The 21,035-nt window shown below is 41.8% G+C and overlaps 1 protein-coding gene across 8 annotated transcripts in view; it reads right to left on the reverse strand.

Annotated features, from left to right (window-relative positions):
• The window catches only part of LOC121535266 (catenin delta-2), a 175,514-nt gene that overhangs the window by 126,320 nt on the left and 28,159 nt on the right, over nt 1–21,035 (reverse strand). For 7 of the 8 annotated variants that reach the window (XM_041842149.2, XM_041842153.2, XM_041842154.2 and 4 more), the window contains exon 2: nt 16,954–17,087. In XM_041842149.2, coding sequence (XP_041698083.1) covers nt 16,954–17,082 — 129 coding nt within the window. In that variant the 5' untranslated portion in view covers nt 17,083–17,087. Of the gene's footprint in view, nt 1–10,705; nt 10,881–16,953; nt 17,088–21,035 lie in introns of those variants that run through there. The other variant, XM_041842155.2, reaches the window with a different exon arrangement.

The raw sequence follows: 21,035 nt of genomic DNA on the forward strand, positions 1-21,035 counted from the left end.
CAGTCAGGATGCTCTCGATGGTGCAGCTGTAGATCCTTTTTGAGGATCTGAGGACCCATGCCAAATCTTTTTAGTCTCCTGAGGGGGAATAGGCTTTGTCGTGCCCTCTTCACGACTGTCTTGGTGTGTTTGGACCATGATAGTTCGTTGGTGATGTGGACACCAAGGAACTTGAAGCTCTCAACCTGTTCCACTACAGCCCCGTCGATGAGAATGGGGGCGTGCTCAGTCCTCTTTTTTTTCCTGTAGTCCACAATCATCTCCTTTGTCTTGGTCACGTTGAGGGAGAGGTTGTTGTCCTGGCACCACACGGCCAGATCTCTGACCTCCTCCCTATGGCTGTCTCATCGTTGTCGGTGATCAGGCCTACCACTGTTGTGTCGTCGGCAAACTTAATGATGGTGTTGGAGTCGTGCCTGGCCATGCAGTCATGGGTGAACAGAGAGTACAGGAGGGGACTGAGCACGCACCCCTGAGGGCCCCCCGTGTTGAGGATCAGTGTGGCAGATGTGTTGTTACCTACCCTTACCACCTGGGGGCGGCCCGTCAGGAAGTCCAGGATCCAGTTGCAGAGGGAGGTGTTTAGTCCCAGGATCCTTAGCTTAGTGATGAGCTTAGAGGGCACTATGGTGTTGAATGCTGAGCTGTAGTCAATGAATAGCATTCTCACGTAGGTGTTCCTCTTGTCCAGGTGGGAAAGGGCAGTGTGGAGTGCGATAGAGATTGCATCATCTGTGGATCTGTTGGGGCGGTATGCAAATTGGAGTGGGTCTAGGGTTTCTGGGATTATGCTGTTGATGTGAGCCATGACCAGTCTTTCAAAGCACTTCATGGCTACAGACGTCAGTGCTACGGGTCGGTAGTCATTTAGGCAGGTTATCTTAGAGTTCTTGGGCACGGGGACTATGGTGGTCTGCTTGAAACATGTTGGTATTACAGACTCAGTCAGGGACATGTTGAAAATGTCAGTGAAGACACTTGCCAGTTGGTCAGCACATGCTCGGAGTACACGTCCTGGTAATCCGTCTGGCCCTGCGGCCTTGTGAATGTTGACCTGCTTAAAAGTCTTACTCACATCGGCTACGGAGAGCGTGATCACATAGTCGTCCGGAGCAGCTGGTGCTCTCATGCATGCTTCAGTGTTGCTTGCCTCGGCGAGCATAGAAGTGGTTTAGCTCGTCTGGTAGGCTTGTGTCACTGGGCAGCTCGCGGCTGTGCTTCCCTTTGTAGTCTGTAATAGTTTTCAAGCCCTGCCACATCCGACGAGCGTCAGAGCCAGTGTAGTATGATTCAATCTTAGACCTGTATTGACTCTTTGCCTGTTTGATGGTTCGTCGGAGGTCATAGCGGGATTTCTTATAAGCGTCCGGGTTAGAGTCCCGTTCCTTGAAAGCGGCAGCTCTACCCTTTAGCTCAGTGCGGATGTTTCCTGGAATCCATGGCTTCTGGTTGGGGTATGTACGTACGGTCACTGTGGGGACGACATCATCGATGCACTTATTGATGAAGCCAGTGACTGATGTGGTGTACTCCTCAATGCTGTCTGAAGAATCCCGGAACATGTTCCAGTCTGTGCTAGCAAAACAGTCCTGTAGCTTAGCATCTGCGTCATCTGACCACTTTTTTATTAACCGAATCACTGGTGCTTCCTGCTTCAGTTTTTGCTTATAAGCAGGAATCAGGAGGATAGAGTTATGGTCAGATTTGCCAAATGGAGGGCGAGGGAGAGCTTTGTATGCGTCTCTGTGTGTGGAGTAAAGGTGGTCTAGAGTTTTTTCCCCTCTGGTTGCACATTTAACATGCTGGTAGAAATTAGGTAGAACGGATTTAAGTTTCCCTGCATTAAAGTCCCCGGCTACTAGGAGCGCTGCATCTGGATGAGCGTTTTCCTGTTGATTAATGGCCTTGTACAACTCATTGCCACTTGCTTGGTGGTGCCACTTGCTTGGTGGTGGTGCCCCTTGCTTAGTGGTGTTGCAGACTCTGGGGCCTTTCAGAACAGGTGTATATATACTGAGATCATGTGACAGATCATGTGACACTTAGATGGCACAAAGGTGGACTTTATTTAACTAATTATGACTTCTGAAGGTAATTGGTTGCACCAGATCTTATTTAGGGGCTTCATAGCAAAGGGGGTGAATACATATGCACGCACCACTTTTCTGTAACAAGTTGAAACAAGTTATTTTTTCATTTCACATCACCAATTTGGACTATTTTGTGTATGTCCATTACATTAAATCCAAATAAAAAATCAATTTCAATTACAGGTTGTAATGCAACAAAATAGGAAAAGACATTTAAATGTTTCCCCTTAAACCAGTCAAGTGTTGCTTTAGCAGTATGCTTAGGGTCATTGTCCTGCTGGAAGGTGAACCTCCGTCCTAGTCTCAAATGTCTGGAAGACTGAAACAGGTTTCCCTCAAGAATTTCGCTGGTTTAGTGCCATCCATCATTCCTTCAATTCTGACCAGTTTCCCAGTCCCTCCCAATGAAAAACATCTGCACAGCATGATGCTGCCACCACCATGCTTCACTGTGGGGATGGTGTTCTCGGGGTGATGAGAGGTGTTGGGTTTGCGTCAGACATAGCGTTTTCCTTGATTGTCAAAAAGCTCAATTTTAGTCTCATCCGACCAGAGTACCTTCTTCCATATGTTTGGGGAGTCTCTCACATGCCTTTTGGCGAACACCAAACGTGTTTGCTTATTTCTTTCTTTAAGCAATGGCTTTTTTCTGGCCACTCTTCCGTAAAGCCCAGCTCTGTGAAGTGTATGGCTTAAAGTGGTCCTATGGACAGATACTCCAATCTCCGCTGTGGAGCTTTGCAGCTCCTTCAGGGTTATCTTCGGTCTCTTTGTTGCCTCTCTGATTAATGCCCTCCTTGCCTGGTCCGTGAGTTTTGTTGGGCGGCCCTCTCTTGGCTGGTTTGTTGTGGTGCCATATTCTTTCAATTTTTTAATAATGGATTCAATGGTGCTCCGTGGGATGTTCAAAGTTTTGGATATTTATTTATAACCCTGATCTGTACTTCTCCACAACTTTGTCCCTGACCTGTTTGGAGAGCTCCTTGCTCTTCATGGTGCCGCTTGCTTGGTGGTGCCCCTTGCTTAGTGGTGTTGCAGATTCTGGGGCCTTTCAGAACAGGTGTATATATATACTGAGATCATGTGACAGGTCATGTGACACTTAGATTGCACACAGGTGGACTTTATTTAATCAATTATGTGACTTCTGAAGGTAATTGATTGCACCAGATCTTATTTAGGGGCTTCATAGCAAAGGGGTGAATACATATGCACGCACCACTTTTCCGTTATTTATTTTTTTTGAATTTTTGAAACAAGTTATTTTTTCATTTCACTTCACCAAGTTTGACTATTTTGTGTATGTCCATTACATGAAATCCAAATAAAATCCATTTAAATTACAGGTTGTAATGCAACAAAATAGGAAAAACGCCAAGGGGGATGAATACTTTTGCAAGGCACTGTATATGCCAGGTGGTGTCTGAGAAAGACCTGAAAAATTGCCAAAGACTTTAGCCACCTGAGACATGGACTGTTCTCCATGCTCCCGTCCGGCAGGCGGTACCGGTGCATCAAGGCTCAGACAAACAGACCCCTAAACAGCTTCTATCCCCTGGCGATAAGACTGTTAAATGGCTAACGACTACTGCTCTCCCTCTCCCACAGACTATCCACACTGACTCTATGCCCATCCACAGGTCTCTAGCCACTCAGACACAACCTACGCTGCTGCTAATATGATTAATGATTAGATTTATTACTCCATTACACTGCTGTCTATTGATTATTGATTGCCAATACCATTAGTATTTATCTATTTATCCTCTACTGGTCACTATTACTCCTGTTTACATGTACATTACCATTAGTACATTACCATAAGTATTTATATATTCCTGCTACCAGTCACCTTTCAGCCCTGTTTACATGTATAGCCTACTACCAGTCACTTTGTATGTATAAACCCACCTCAACCACATCAGTACCTCTGCACATTGAATAAGGTACTGGCACTGACCTGTATATACTTGAATTCTCATGTTTCTAATTTTGTATTCTCTTTTCTATTATTATCTATATTATTATTATCATCACAGCATTGTTGGAAAGAGCTCTCAAGGTAAGAATTTCACTCTACTGTTTTACACCTATTGTATTCTGTGCACGTGGCGAATAAACTTTGAAACTTTAAAATTGGGTAGTACTTTACAATAACTCCACGTAATAACGCATTTATAATGGCTTAGTAAATAGTTTATTCATAATTTATTAATCATTACTCCAACATCTGTAAATGTTAGTAACCTAGTTATTCATACATTTATAAACTACTTTTAAAGTATTTAATAATGATTCATAAAATCATTCATAAAACTATTTACTAACCATTATATAAGTATTTTTTATAAATACTTTATAAATGTTTTTGTGACCGGTGTAATTTCTCACAAAAGGATGGACATGCCATTGGTAGACATTCCAGCAGTACCTGATGCTCCTTAATGTCTCAAAATGGCCTACAACATATCAATGGTTAAACAATAAGTACACAATACAGAGGATGTTTAAGAAAAAATATTGACAATTTTATTCCAAAATAGTCACACTGTTGTAATAGTGTGATGTGTAACTTCAGTAAAATAACGTTTTTAGTCAGAAAATGCTAACATAAGCGTTTATTGGCAGTGACTTTTCTACCAAAACCAAAGTGTGGATTGCAGTCACTCCTTAGAGCAGTCTAATCTTGGTTAACCCAGAATTAAAATCTTGCGTAATTTGGTCAGCTGCATAATTAAGTTCTGGGTCCATACGTGTTAGAAATTGGGAGTTCCGGTTTGCGAAGTCTCCACCCTCGCAAAAGAAAACTCTCAGCCAAAGACCACTGCGTACGAGGTAAGGAAACAAATATCTGAATACATTATTTCGCTGAACTATCCCATTATGTCTAAAGAGTTACTACCCCAGTAAAGGTGCCACCAAACAAAGCCATATGTGAAAATAGTCGGCGGTTAAAAGACTGAAGCACAGAAAACATTTAAAGGTTATACATGAACAATTTCTACCTGCAAGTCATACATCTAACATTTATACCTCAATCACATATCAATAGTAATGAAGGAATAAAAATCCACTAGAGAAAAACTGAGCGGTCCGGCCAGCTGTTGTTTTATGATTAAATAGCGTTTGCGAGGTTGACAACATTAGCAAAACATTCACAACACAACACATCCTCAAGAAAACAGTTTTTGTGAATAAAATAAACATTTGATATACACTGAGTGCACAAAACATTAGGAACACCTGCTCTTTCCATGACATAGACTGACCAGGTGAATCCAGGTGAAACCTATGATCCCTTATTGATGTCACCTGTTAAATTCACTTAAATCATTCTAGATGAAGGGGAGGAGACAGGTAAAATAATTGTATGCCTCGAGACATGGATTGTGTATGCGTGTCATTCAGATGGTGAATGGGCAAGACAAAAGATTTAAGTGCCTTTGAACGGGATATGGTAGTAGGTGCCAGGCGCACCGGTTTGAGTGTGTCAAGAACTGCAATGCTGCTGGGCTTTTCATGCTCAACAGTTTCCTGTGTGTATCAAGAATGGTCCACCACCCAAAGGACATCCAGCCAACTTGACACAACTGTGGGAAGCATTGGAGTCAACATGAGAGAGCATCCCTGTGGAATGCTTCCGAAACCTTGTAGAGTCCATGCCCCAAAGAATTGAGGCTGTTCTGAGGGCAAAAGTGGTGCAACTCAATATTAGAACAGTGTTCCTAATGTTTTGTACCCTCAGTGTACTTCCTTTAACATCACTGATATGTTCTAGGCTACTTTGAGACCTTAAGGAGCATTAGTTACTGCTGGAATGTCTGCCAATGGCATTTCCATCTTTTTGTGAGAAATTACACTGGTCACAAAACATTTATAAAGTATTTATCAAGTATAAATAGCCCACACTTTAGATAAGGCCACGCAAAAAGACTTAACTAATTATTAGTAAATGGTTTATACAGTGGAGGAAAAAAGTATTTAGTCAGCCACCAATTGTGCAAGTTCTCCCACTTAAAAAGATGAGAGAGGCCTGTAATTTTCATCATAGGTACACGTCAACTATGACAGACAAAATGAGAATTTTTTTTCCAGAAAATCACATTGTAGGATTTTTTATGAATTTATTTGCAAATGATGGTGGAAAATAAGTATTTGGTCAATAACAAAAGTTTCTCAATACTTTGTTATATACCCTTTGTTGGCAATGACACAGGTCAAACGTTTTCTGTAAGTCTTCACAAGGTTTTCACACACTGTTGCTGGTATTTTGGCCCATTCCTCCATGCAGATCTCCTCTAGAGCAGTGATGTTTTGGGGCTGTCGCTGGGCAACACGGACTTTCAACTCCCTCCAAAGATTTTCTATGGGGTTGAGATCTGGAGACTGGCTAGGCCACTCCAGGACCTTGAAATGCTTCTTACGAAGCCACTCCTTCGTTGCCCGGGCAGTGTGTTTGGGATCATTGTCATGCTGAAAGACCCAGCCATGTTTCATCTTCAATGCCCTTGCTGATGGAAGGAGGTTTTCACTCAAAATCTCATGATACATGGCCCCATTCATTCTTTCCTTTACACGGATCAGTCGTCCTGGTCCCTTTGCAGAAAAACAGCCCCAAAGCATGATGTTTCCACCCCCATGCTTCACAGTAGGTATGGTGTTCTTTGAATGCAACTCAGCATTCTTTGTCCTCCAAACACGACGAGTTGAGTTTTTACCAAAAAAGTTCTATTTTGGTTTCATCTGACCATATGACATTCTCCCAATCCTCTTCTGGATCATCCAAATGCACTCTAGCAAACTTCAGACAGGCCTGGACATGTACTGGCTTAAGCAGGGGGACACGTCTGGCACTGCAGGATTTGAGTCCCTGGCGGCGTAGTGTGTTACTGATGGTAGGCTTTGTTACTTTGGTCCCAGCTCTCTGCAGGTCATTCACTAGGTCCCCCCGTGTGGTTCTGGGATTTTTGCTCACCGTTCTTGTGATCATTTTGACCCCACGGGGTGAGATCTTGCGTGGAGCCCCAGATCGAGGGAGATTATCAGTGGTCTTGTATGTCTTCCATTTCCTAATAATTGCTCCCACAGTTGATTTCTTCAAACCAAGCTGCTTACCTATTGCAGATTCAGTCTTCCCAGCCTGGTGCAGGTCTACAATTTTGTTTCTGGTGTCCTTTGACAGCTCTTTGGTCTTGGCCATAGTGGAGTTTGGAGTGTGACTGTTTGAGGTTGTGGACAGGTGTCTTTTATACTGATAACAAGTTCAAACAGGTGCCATTAATACAGGTAACGATTGGAGGACAGAGGAGCCTCTTAAAGAAGAAGTTACAGGTCTGTGAGAGCCAGAAATCTTGCTTGTTTGTAGGTGACCAAATACTTATTTTCCACCATAATTTGCAAATAAATTCATTAAAAATCCTACAATGTGATTTTCTGGATTTTTTTTCTCATTTTGTCTGTCATAGTTGACGTGTACCTATGATGAAAATTACAGGCCTCTCTCATATTTTTAAGTAAAAAAAATAAAAAAAGAACTTGCACAATTGGTGGCTGACTAAATACTTTTTTCCCCCACTGTAAGGACCTATATTAAACATCTTATGAATGGAGTTCATCTTATAAATGGAGAATATTTACTAATCCATTATAAATGCTTTATTATGTGGAGTTATTATAAAGTGCTACCGAAAATTTTAACTAAATCATATACAGTGAGGGAAAAAAGTATTTGATCCCCTGCTGATTTTGTACGTTTGCCCACTGACAAAAAAATTATCAGTCTATAATTTTAATGTTAGGTTTATTTGAACAGTGAGAGACAGAATAACAACAACAAAAATCCAGAAAAACGCATGTCAAAAATGTTATAAATTGACTTGCATTTTAATGAGGGAAATAAGTATTTGACCCCCTCTCAGTCTGAAAGATTTCTGGCTCCCAGGTGTCTTTTATACAGGTAACGAGCTGAGATTAGGAGCACACTCTTAAAGGGAGTGCTCCTAATCTCAGCTTGTTACCTGTATAAAAGACACCTGTCCACAGAAGCAATCAATCAATCAGATTCCAAACTCTCCACCATGGCCAAGACCAAAGAGCTCTCCAAAGATGTCAGGGACAAGACTGTAGACCTACACAAGGCTGGAATGGGCTACAAGTCCATCGCCAAGCAGTTTGGTGAGAAGGTGACAACATTTGGTGCGATTATTCGCAAATGGAAGAAACGCAAAATAACTGTCATTCTGCCTCGGCCTGGGGCTCCATGCAAGATCTCACCTCGTGGAGTTGTAATGATCATGAGAACAGTGAGGAATCAGCCCAGAACTACACGAGAGGATCTTGTCAATGATCTCAAGGCAGCTGGGACCATAGTCAACAAGAAAACAATTGGTAACACACTACGCCGTGAAGGACTGAAATCCTGCAGCGCCCGCAAGATCCTCCTGCTCAAGAAAGCACATATACAGGGCTGTCTGAAGTTTGCCAATGAACATCTGAATGATTCAGAGGAGAACTGGGTGAAAGTGTTGTGGTCAGATGAGACCAAAATCGAGCTCTTTGGCATCAACTCAACTTGCCGTGTTTGGAGGAGGAGGAATGCTGCCTACGACTCCAAGAACACCATCCCCACCGTCAAACATGGAGGTGGAAACATTATGCTTTGGGGGTGTTTTTCTGCTAAGGGGACAGGACAACTTCACTGCATCAGAGGGACGATGGACGGGGCCATGTACCGTCAAATCTTGGGTGAGAACCTCCTTCCCTCAGCCAGGGCATTGAAAATGGGTCGTGGATGGGTATTCCAGCATGGCAATGACCCAAAACACACGGCCAAGGCAACAAAGGAGTGGCTCAAGAAGAGCACATTAAGGTCCTGGAGTGGCCTAGCCAGTCTCCAGACCTTAATCCCATAGAAAATCTGTGGAGGGAGCTGAAGGTTCGAGTTGCCAAACATCAGCCTCGAAACCTTAATGACTTGGAGAAGATCTGCAAAGAGGAGTGGAACAAAATCCCTCCTGAGATGTGTGCAAACCTGGTGGCCAACTACAAGAAACGTCTGACCTCTGTGATTGCCAACAAGGATTTTGCCACCAAGTACTAAGTCATGTTTTGCAGAGGGGTCAAATACGTATTTCCCTCATTAAAATGCAAATCAATGTATAACATTTTTGCGTTTTTCTGGATTTTTGTTGTTGTTATTCTGTCTCTCACTGTTCAAATAAACCTACCATTAAAATTATAGACTGATCATGTCTTTGTCAGTGGGCAAACATACAAAATCAGCAGGGGATCAAATACCTTTTTTCCCTCACTGTACATTCACATTTGGAAATGAATACTAGTAGCTTGTGTTTACATTTTAGTCATTTAGCAGACGCTCTTATCCAGAGCGACTTACAGTTAGTGAGTGCATACACTAATTTTTTCATACTGGAATCGAACCCACAACCCTGGCGTTGCAAACGCCATGCTCTACCAACTGAGCTACATCCCTGCCGGCCATTCCCTCCCCTACCCTGGACGACTTGTGCGCCGCCCCATGGGTCTCCCGGTCGCGGCCGGCTACGACAGAGCCTGGATTTGAACCAGGATCTCTAGTGGCACAGCTAGCACTGCGATGCAGTGCCTTAGACCACTGCGCCACTCGGGAGGATAGCATTGATGCCAATGGTAGATTTACACCTAAGTTCAATATACAGTAGGCCTACTCATGCACATTTTAAGTAATGATTAATTAAGTAAAGCGCTTTTTAAGTAAAGAGTTAATGATTAAGAAACTACACTTGCTAAACAAAACCCAAAATCAGTAACTGTTAGACTAGATATACCACGTTGTATGAAATTAAGTGACAAACATGTCCACGCTAAGAGAACGAAATCCCCAAGCACCTCTTAAGAATAATTACTGAGAATATCCCATCTGAGCAACCAGCCTCAGGCAACTTCAGTCAATACAAATGCTCCACTTCTTCTGTGACAAGGCTGAAATTAGTTTAGTGCCCACAAGGTTAAACACACTCCCTGGAGCAGTTAAACTAAAGACTGCTACAAAATGTATCACCTTTTATTTTGGGCAAGAGCCTAGAGGATGGAGGTCCACAGAAATATCCCATTAAACTCGATGAAGAAAGATCCATTTACAACTGTTATTAAACAGACTTTGCGCTACTTGTATAGTATCACAGTACATGAGTCAGTAGACTTGCATTCAAATGTACTTCTCTTGGTATAATAGTTGCATTTACATAACTTTGTACATGCAAGCAACTGTAAACTGTTGATATTGTCTGTCTTAGTTATCTAGATCTTCCAATATACAAATTTTGCGTAACTTTTATAAATAACTCAACTTCAAAAAAAATTCAGCACAAATAAACTTTGTGCTGAGAAGATGCAGTATTTTGGGATAGAAGGACTAAGAACAAGTTAAAATGGACCAACAAAGTTGAAGTCGTTGTTTTAGTTTATGCGGGAGCAAACTTGCTAACTGACAGAATTCCATCAGAGCTGCAAACAACAAAACACCTGACCCACACTATTCCCTCCAAATTTAGCATAACAACAAAACACCTGTTACCACTGACAGAGTATCAGAATGAAAGTTAACAAAGCCATACCTTCACATGGACCATACTTCAGAGAAAGTGACAAAACGCACAGAAATCCCACTTATTGCCCCATCCACAACATGTCTAGAAGTTAATCTGTCCTTATTGAGAAACCGTCATTAGAAACCTGCAAGCCCAGTAGTGACTGCCTCCAAGCAGTAACGAATAGGAGTTCAGCCAGGCACAAAGGTCTCCATGGCAACAGATAATGTAGAACCCCTTTGGTATTACTTATGCAACATTGCATCACAAAAGGACCCTCCCACCAGTCTGCCTGCCAAATCCTGCCGCTCTCCAATCACTCTTTTGACTGCTCCTCTCCTCAACACCATCTGCACCCCCCACTGAAAAAGCAGAGAGGGGGTAGCTGGGTGGAGGTGGTGGGGGGAGCAATGGAGTGGGGGGACGGAAAAGCTCCAAAGACTGGCAGGAGTGAGTGTAAGTATTGTTGGGTTGAGGCAGCAGAAATGTCTCCTCTCCCTCTCTTCTGGCCATAGCTTTGCATTGTGCTCTCCAGGGATACACAGTGACTGTTCTGCCTCAGTGCCTCGCTGAGAACTTAGGGAATACACGATACAGTCACTCTTTAAATATAGCTCTGTAAAAAAGACAGGAGAAAATAGGAGAGTGCAACAGAGGCTTCGGAAGTCACTACTTGCTTCCTGTCACTCAAATAAAATAAAATCAAATGTATTGGTCACATACACATGGTTAGCAGATGTTATTGCGAGTTTAGCGAAATGCTTGTGCTTCTAGTTCCGACAGTGCAGCAATATCTAGCAAGTAATATCTAACAGTTCCACAACAAAAACCTAATACACACAAATCTAAGTAAAGGAATGGAATAAGAATATATAAATATATGGATGAGCAATGTCATTTTCAGAGCAGCATAGGCTAAGATACAATAGACACTCACACCATAAACATTGTATATGTATATCCTGTATGATGCACTGTAGTGAAGAAAGTATTTCAGGGGACCCAAGAAAGACAGTCATAAGATAATAATGAGGTAGCCAGTCTAAGTCTTTACATTAAAAAATACTGGTACCCCTACAATAATGCATCTCACCTTGCAACTGTCTCCAAAAACTGTAACAATAGGCCTAAGAAAATGTACATTTGGGTATGATTGAGAAAATGATCGAATGAAAAGTCATTTTGTTCATATGAAAACTGATAGAGCTCAGGGCAGCTGAGAGTGAATAGCAGCTGAGAGTGGCTCTAGAGTGAATAACTTAACAAAGCTTCTCATATGCAAAGCTATCTCCTCCCAAACCATCTCTTTATTCAAATCGTCATTGGGTCAGTATACCAACTCTAAAACATGTTCAGAATTTGAATAGCCAAAGCTTAACAAGACACCAAAAAAAGAAGTCTGCTGGAACTGAAAGACATGGCTAAACTGGTTAGAAGGATTTTTCCGTATACATACTGTGGAACAGTGTAGAATACCCTGATTTCAAATGTGCGTGTGTGGTAAAACTGAAGAAATACCCACTAAATACTTCAGTTAACTAGTTTAAATGGGCAGATTGTTCAATCAAAAGCTTGCCTGATAATTGCATTACAAGAGAATCAAGTATACTTCCAGCCCATTACTAAGGACAAAAGAGAGAGAAAGAGGGGGGGGGGGGGGTGTATGCGCAATAGCTTGCAAACAGTGCATCCCTGAAAACACAATTAAACCTATTAGTTGGTAGAATAAATGACTAGGGGACAGAAGATGGGATTCTGCAGCTTCAGGAATCTATAGTAGCTATGGTCCTCGAGTAGAAATGCCTATTTGTGCCTTGTGGTACCAAGACTGACATTTAACTTCTTCAGAGGAGACCATTTGATTACAAAATGTCATCCTGGGTATGCCTCACACATTCTTTTGGGGGTTTCATCTGATTCCTAAAAACCCAGAGGGGAACTTAATTAGTACAAAACCAAAAACAAGGAACACCCTGTAACAGAATAAGACTGTGCATGGAAGATTGGCTGGAGAAGAAAAAAAGTGATGGAACTTTCAGTACAGGTATGTAGGCCTACACAAAATATACCACATTCATATGAGGCTAGGGGTGTCCTACCAAATAACATTGAACTAACCCAAAAAATTAAACATTGAGATTCAAGGTAGCCTATTAAGCCTAAGATAATCGTATTGGCTGAACTTGAGTAGAGAACCTATGGGCTTTAAAATCCTTGGCTTAAATACTCCCGTTGAGACAACATTTAAAACCTTTTCCTGGGTTGACTGAAGAGCTCACCACTACTGCTGACCGTCTTCCCACTCCTCAGCTGAGTAACGCAGTGCTGAATTTCAGATTGATCTGTCTAATGCCTCATTCAGATTTGTTAGAGCAACTGTATGCCTCTAAGCCACTCAAACTGCACTTCTACCTCTCTGCCATGGTTGTCTGATTCCCTCATTCAAGCCAGATGCAAAGCCAAGACATTCACAAGTTCCATTTTCACAGTTTTCCCCCTTGAGTAAAATGACAAAGAAATACTGTCCTAAATGCCAACACTTTGCAGTCTGAAACAAAGGAAATGTAAAGAAGTGAGAACTCCAAATCCCTGCCTTATTCCCCAAAAACCACTCTTACTGAATAAATATTCACAATATTTTGAAATCCCTTCTTATAATAATACAGTACTATGAAATGATAATCCCTGTACACACAGTATCAGACATGATTGTGTCAGATGTACTGTTCATTGGTTGAGTTAATGCTGGCAAACAATTCTGCTTTATAATATTACAAATGAGACACAAGGACCAACACGAACAAATAGCCTACTTGACGAATGTATTGGAGAATTCAACAATGAACACAATTAACTATAACTGAGGGATTGAGAATGTATCACCCTGATTGAATGTAGCTAGCCAGTCATGACATCAGTCATCAACTTCAGTTTATTTTATGAGCATTAAATGATAAGATGTGTTATTCCTAATAATGACCCTGTCCTGCATGATCCTCATATACATTTTCACTATCTGGGCTCGACATTCACTCACAGCTAAGTCATGTCTCCATATTGAACCTTTTGTTCGACATGACTGGTAAAGAGCAGCACTGTAATATCCTGAATTTGATTGATACGCTAAATGCTATTATGCACATAATTATGATATGGACAAAGTTGGGGGAGGGGATTGATGAAGAAACTATTCAATGTAATTTACTGATGATATAATAACAATATAGAGTAAGTAACAACATTAGGTTTTCAAATTAACTGACCCTTTTTTCACAGACACAATTCAGTCTCTATAACCTTATTCAAAAACGTCCTATTCATTATAATAGTCTCCTGTCCTCTAACCGCAAAGCAGCCCACATTCTAGAATGTTACAAATTAGAGTGACTATTTCACAAGACCTAATAATTCCCATTAATTATTTCAGGCTGCTGAAATGACATCACTTCAGCAAAACCCATTTGTTTAAAAACCCATTAAGTCTTAAGAGGTGACCATGAATTAAAAGAGCAGATTAGCATTCTCTCTCTCCCCAAATGAAATAACACGTCTGAATATTCTAGCTAAATACATTCCTCACATTGCTGTAGAAATTATTGCTAGATGTTTGATATGCCAGCGCTCTGAATAAGATGACACTGATTTGCATTCCCATCTTGCCCTCACCTATAGGCTACTAATGGCTCCGGCTGGTTTCATTTGCTCACTCTGTTGCCTGCTGCTGATTTGATTCCTGATTTTAGAGCCTCCATTGTGAGAGGACAAAATGAGGCATCACACGTTGGTATGTACGTCACTACTTCAAACCATGGTCACTGGCAGATCCAAATGAGGCTCAATAATAACCAAGCATGGTGGAACATAGTTAATCTAAATATCCTTGGGGACCAAAAACAAAGTCACACCATACAGTACTAGAACCATCCCAAGGCTACAGTAAGTTCAAGTCTGGTAAGTTCAAGTCAAAGTTTCACCTCAACCCAATGCCAATAAACCCTTTCCACCAACACACTCCTCAAGCCCCCTTATTGTTTATGTCCAAAGCCAACCGACCCTATGACTGAAAAATGTAGTGGTTACCTGTCCTGGTAAATCCAATTTAGGGCTAAATACACAGACTGTATCATCACATGTTATCAAACGTTAAACCTTTTGCTGACTGATGCTGTTTGCCATCTAGTGGTGGGGATGTAACAAAGCATTGACCATTAACACTGCCTTTCACTATTACACATTTGGAGGTACAGTTTATTGTAAGATCAACAAACATATCTAACATCAAACATGAAATGTGAAAAATGACAATACTAGCAATGGAAGAAGACATCAAAATACATATATTCCTAAAATTCATAGAGCTTTTCAAATGTTGACCCAGTGGTTTATGTGTGGTTGCTCACGCTTGACCTCCCTCCTCTCACATGCACAGGAAGTAGACAAATCCCCTGAAAAGCATCAACAATGAAAACGTCTGCCTTTTATTTGTATTCAAACAACTATCCCAATGCTGTCAACAGAAGAAAAAAACAAAGAGCCAGCCGTGACTGAGGTGCACTGGCTTGAATAAATGCAAGCTTGTGGAGATCTACACACACACACACACACACACACACGCCCCCCTGTATGCATGCCTGTAGGCTTTTATTTTTACCCTCCTGTTAGGGCCATTAGTATGTCCCAGAGCAGCCCCATGGGTCTGTGCGATGCGCGGCGGTGGTCCACTTTAACATTCCACAGCTTGTCCTTTTCTCTCTTCTTCTTAAAAGCAGGAGGAGTGTCAGTGTAACCACTGTCATGATGCAGGGGATTGTCAGGGTTCATTTCCCATCTACACACATGGCCTTGGTTCTACTCTAAAATGGCTGCCTGTGAGATAAATAAATAGGATATATCTTATTGCTGGTAAGGAATATCAGTAGGATACTTCCATAATGTAACTACAAGCCAATTCTATTATATTGAGCACAATCTCTTATACAACTGAACATAGTTTTACACAGCAAACGCATTATATGCAATAACAATGTGCAGAATTTATTTTCCAGGTCAAGTTTCTCCATGTTCCGTACTAGTGAATTACTTACTTCATTAGTTACTATATTATTACAGATATATTTTTGTTAGAGACAGCTACATTTCAAAGGAAAGGCATAATATTAAACAGGCCTACACAAAGTCTAGTCTCCTTATAGTGTCACCTGCTAATAAGAGTGGATGTTTGACTGTCCTCTGCACCACACACTCACAGAATACAAATGGCACCAATTACTTATGTCTCTTTTCCTCACTGCACACCTGCAGAACACTGACAAGTTTACTTCATCATCAGAGAGCAACACAGAAGGGCTAAATAGTATGGATTTCAGGCACTGAAGAGGATCTTATGATGAAAAAAGTAATCTGGCTGCTGGTAGCAATTCCACCACTTTTCAACCTCATTTTCATTATCTCCAGCACAATACCAGTGTCTACATATGTGAAGACGGTGCCTTTCCACATTTTGTCGCAAAAAATATATAGTTAAAAAGTTATTCCTGATGACATCATTTACAATATTTAGCAGACGCTCTTATCCAGAGCGACTTACAGTTAGTGAGTGCATACATTATTTTTATTTTTTCATACTGGCCCCCCGTAGGAATCGAACCCACAACCCTGGCGTTGCAAACGCCATGCTCTACCAACTGAGCTACATCCCTGTAAAAAGTTAAAACATTCTAAAAACAGTGATTTTCATCACTATGAGATTCGTGGTGACGTGGGGAGCAAGAAAATATCCTTGTTGCAGAATCTTTAAAATCACAGTTTTTCATACTTTTAATCCTACCCTGTGATGTCACAGAGACCATTTTTTAGGACCTTTCTTCTTATCTTTTTATCCACAGATCATAGAAATGAGCCATTTTCACATTATGTAGACACTGGTATGGTGCTGGAGATAGTGAAAATTAAGTTGAAAAGTGGTGGAATTGCCTGTTAACGGCTGTACCGACTAAACCAATAACATACTTCATATTAAGTTGCCGTCAGTTAAAGGGGAATTTTACTTGAATATATATTATTCATTAGTCCATTTTATATACAGTCACACAAAATTGCGCATTCAAATTTCATTTAAGTTTTCACAACATATTGCTTTCAATCTCCTGATGCCTAAAATCAAGCAAAAGCAGAAATGCTGATCTCATGATGACGTGTTTTGCATGGAGGGCGTTGCTCTTACTCTGAAAGTCACCCCTGTATGTTACACACAGAGTAAAGCTGGAAGGCCTTACCTGTTCCTTGACAGAGGCCAGTATGGCTGACGTGGTCTCCGTCTCAGAGCCGTCTCCATTAGAGGCATTTAGAACTGGGCTCAGCATTGTGGGGTTCTCAGAGTCAGAGGCTGGGTCTGGAACTGGCATAACTCCTGAAAGGCAGAGGATAATGGATAAAGTCAGCATTAGCATGGGACATCATCCACTATAGGATAAAATGCAGAAATTGTTCAGTTATGATATTCATCGCTTAAATTTCATGAAACATTTTGAAACCATTTACATTTCTCATGTTGGTTCTTCACAAATCACAAATCACAACGTGATGTGATAGATTGACATGGAGGGAGAGATCCTCAACAAAATATATTACTGTATACTGTAGTTTCTCTCATACCTCTCACAATTCCTAACCCTTGTATGAAGATAACTTTTTTAAGCGGGTACTTTGCCTCGGTAGAAAATCTGGATACAAAGAGATTAATCTAGTTCAATCAGATTGTGAACATAGCTAACACTTAAACTATATCAGTCATATCATAATCTGCCCAGTAATCATCTTGGCGAGAGCATGTACTAATGATTCCTGTGTGTGTGTGTGTGTGTGTGTGTGTGTGTGTGTGTGTGTGTGTGTGTGTGTGTGTAACAATGACTCTACGTCACCTCTAGGAGAAAGGACCTAAATCTCCAGATAATCCTAATGTAGTGAGAGATCAAATAATGGCCATGACAACAACACAGATGACAGTTTCTAAAAGCTGATGAAAGCTTGTCAAAATTGATCTTTCCCATCCAAGTCTCTGTGCGTGTTTGGCAGTCATTAGATCCCCCAGTCAGTCGGGTTGAAGGTAAGGGAAAGTCGACCGTAGCCTGGAAGCAGACAGGAGCTAGACTATTCTGGGATGCTGCCAGGCAACAAGCCCTGGACACTGCTAACATGGCAGACCAGCATCCTTCCCTTGTCATCCATTTTAGTCTCTCTCTCTCTCTCTCGCTCTCTCTCTCTCTCTCTCTCTCGCTCTCTCTCTCTCTCTCTCTGCTCTCTCTCTCTCTCTCTCTCTCTCTCTCTCGCTCTCTCTCTCTCTCTCTCTCTCTCTCTCGCTCTCTCTCTCTCTCTCTCTCTCTCTCTCTCGCTCTCTCTCTCCCTCTCGCTCTCGCTCTCTCTCTCTCTCTCTCTCTCTCTTTCTCTCTCCCTGTGCTTCTTCTTATCTCCTACAGTCTGTGAGTTCTAAACACTGGCCACTTATCTGATGAATGTCTTCTCTTGCCACTGTTTCCTCCCTCCAGGGTCACCACATCTAATGTCATCCTCATCTTTCATTAGCATGGAACTCAGTTACATAGTAGCATTTAGTGCTACACTATGATTTTCATAGCAAGGGATTTTTTTAATTACACAAGGATAATCCAAATTGAGTTATTTTTGTAAATAGTGAAAACAAAATGAAACATTTTCCATGTCCCCACCAGACGCTCTATTTTGCCATCTGTGCAGACAGAATGGGTTGTAAGGAAACATGAAAATGGATTATATACTGTATTAAATTATTATTATTTCATTATTATTAAGTCAATATGTCAACTATCCCGTTACCATCAAAAAGCCCTTCAATGAAGATGCTGCAGTCATTTCTAGGTCAAACTTCCAGCCTGTGTTCAGTTCCTAAGAATTGACCAGTACCAAGCAGCTTCACCAGTAGCAGCCCAGAAACATCTGTGCCAGTACATAGAGACAGGAGGTGAGGGCACGGATGAATTAGGGCCATATTTTGATGTTGAAGAGATCTCTGATTGATACAATCTGTAATGAAACATCAAGAATAAACCTAATTGCTCAATACCCTTATCAGTCGAAGAGAAACAATGCTTTGAAAAAGGCATCAGCATATCTGTATACAATGTATAGTCATCACTAAACTGTTGTCAACTCATTCCATTTCTTTTACTTTTGGCAGACTTCTTTCTGCACAAAGTAAAGCAGCATTGGTCAAGCAAACATAGATTAATTCCTATTCCCACTACTCCAGACAGTAAAATCCAAATTTAACAAACTCTGTACATGATCACAAAGGATTTATGCTTATGGAGTGTCCCCTGCTGTCTCATTAGAACTTACTGCACCATTTATTTTGCATTGGTAGTCATCCATGGATATGTCTAAACACATTCCCTTCGCTTAATATTTTAAATACAGACTTCCGACATTAAGAGTCTATCACAAGTTCATTAACATCAAAAGGCTCCTGTCAAGATGTCAAAGGATGCCCATCTAAGTTTTAATAAAATGATGTACAGTAATGGACAGCTTAGCCTTACACCAGGCACACAGCTCCAATAATGATTCACATTTTGTATTCTGAATGTTACTTGAGGTCGGCTTGGGCAACTACAGGAATCCACTGTGGGCGTTTCACAAATATGCATTTGTCGTGGTGAAATGCCCACAGTGGATTCCTATACACCCTCAGGGGTGTGTGCTTAGACCCCTCCTGTGCTCCCTGTTCACCCACGACTGCGTGGCCACACACGACTCCAACACCATAATAAAGTTTGCTGAAGACACGACGGTGGTAGGCCTGATAATCGACAGCGATGAGACAGCCTACAGGGAGGAGGTCAGAGACTTAGCAGTGTGGTGCCAGGACAACAACCTCTCTCTCAACGTCAGTAAGACCAAGGAGCTGATCGTGGACTACAGGAGAAAAAGGGGAGAGCACACGCCCTTTCGCATCGACAGGGCTGTAGTGGAGCGGGTCGAGTGCTTCAAGTTCCTTGGCGTCCGAATGACTAAGGATTTAACCTGGTCCACACACACCTGCACAGTCGTGAAGAGGGCACAACAGTGCCTCTTCCCCCTCAGGAGGCTGAAAAGATTTGGCATGGGCCCTCGGATCCTCAAAAACTTCTACAGCTGCACCATCGAGAGCATCTTGACTGGCTGCATCACTGCTTGGTATGGCAAATGCACCGCCCTCAACCGCAAAGCGCTACAGAGGGTGGTGCGGACAGCCCAGTACATCACTGAGGCCGAGCTCCCTGCTATCCAGGACCTCTATATCAGCCGGTGTCAGAGGAAGGCCCGCAAAATTGCCAGACTCCAGCCACCCAAGCCATAGACTGTTCACTCTGCTACCGGCTGGCAAATGGTACCGGAGCATCGGCTCTCGGACCAATAAGCTCCGAGACAGCTTTTACCCCCAAGAAATAAGACTGCTAAATAGCCATAACATTTTACAGACACTCTTATCCAGAGCAATTAGGGTTAAGTGCCTTGCTCAAGGGCACATCGACAGATTTTTCACCTAGTCGGCTCGGGGATTAGAACCAGCAACCTTTCGGTTACTGGCACAACACTCTTAACCACTAAGCTACCTGCCACAATCACACCATGAGTTGTTCATCATTAAACAAACCCCTCCGCCTTTCTTTTTCCAGGAGAGTTATTTCTTCCTGTCCACGCAATAGACGGAGAACCCCACTGGTTGAATGGATGGGGACAATATATCCGGAGAGAGCCATGATTCCGTAAAACAGTGTATGTTACAGTTCTTGATGTCTCTCTGGAAGGAGATCCTCGCCCTGAGCACGTCTACTTTATTGTCCAGGGACTAAACATTAGCGAGTAATTTACTCGGAAGTCTGACTAGGGACCTGGCATCAGCCTTTTGGTGTAGCCCCCGGGATGAAGAGCTGCCTCGGTAAGTTCAACAAATGATCCAGGTCTGGGAAATCGATATTTCTGCTAGAATTTCTGGTGAGTGACCACTGATCTAATATCCAAAAGTTAATTCTGGCTGTAGGTAATAATACAAGAAACGTTCTGAGCAAATAATAAACGTACATATTTTTGACATAGAATTAAGCATAATGATTATGGCTATAGATTGCAGGAAAAAGCTGTTTCAGGTGTTTGAAAAATGCTAAATTCTCCAAAACCAATCCGGACCACCTCCCAGCCATCCTCACGTACTTTGTGCCCCCTCAGATTTTTGGGGTGCATGAAACCCCTGCATACACACACAAACATTTTTACACTCATCATATGCTACTGCTACTCAGTTCTGTTCTTTATTTTACTCTTATTAATATCTATCCTGATA

This window comes from Coregonus clupeaformis, chromosome 21, assembly GCF_020615455.1.
Source record: "Coregonus clupeaformis isolate EN_2021a chromosome 21, ASM2061545v1, whole genome shotgun sequence".
NCBI lineage: Eukaryota > Metazoa > Chordata > Actinopteri > Salmoniformes > Salmonidae > Coregonus > Coregonus clupeaformis.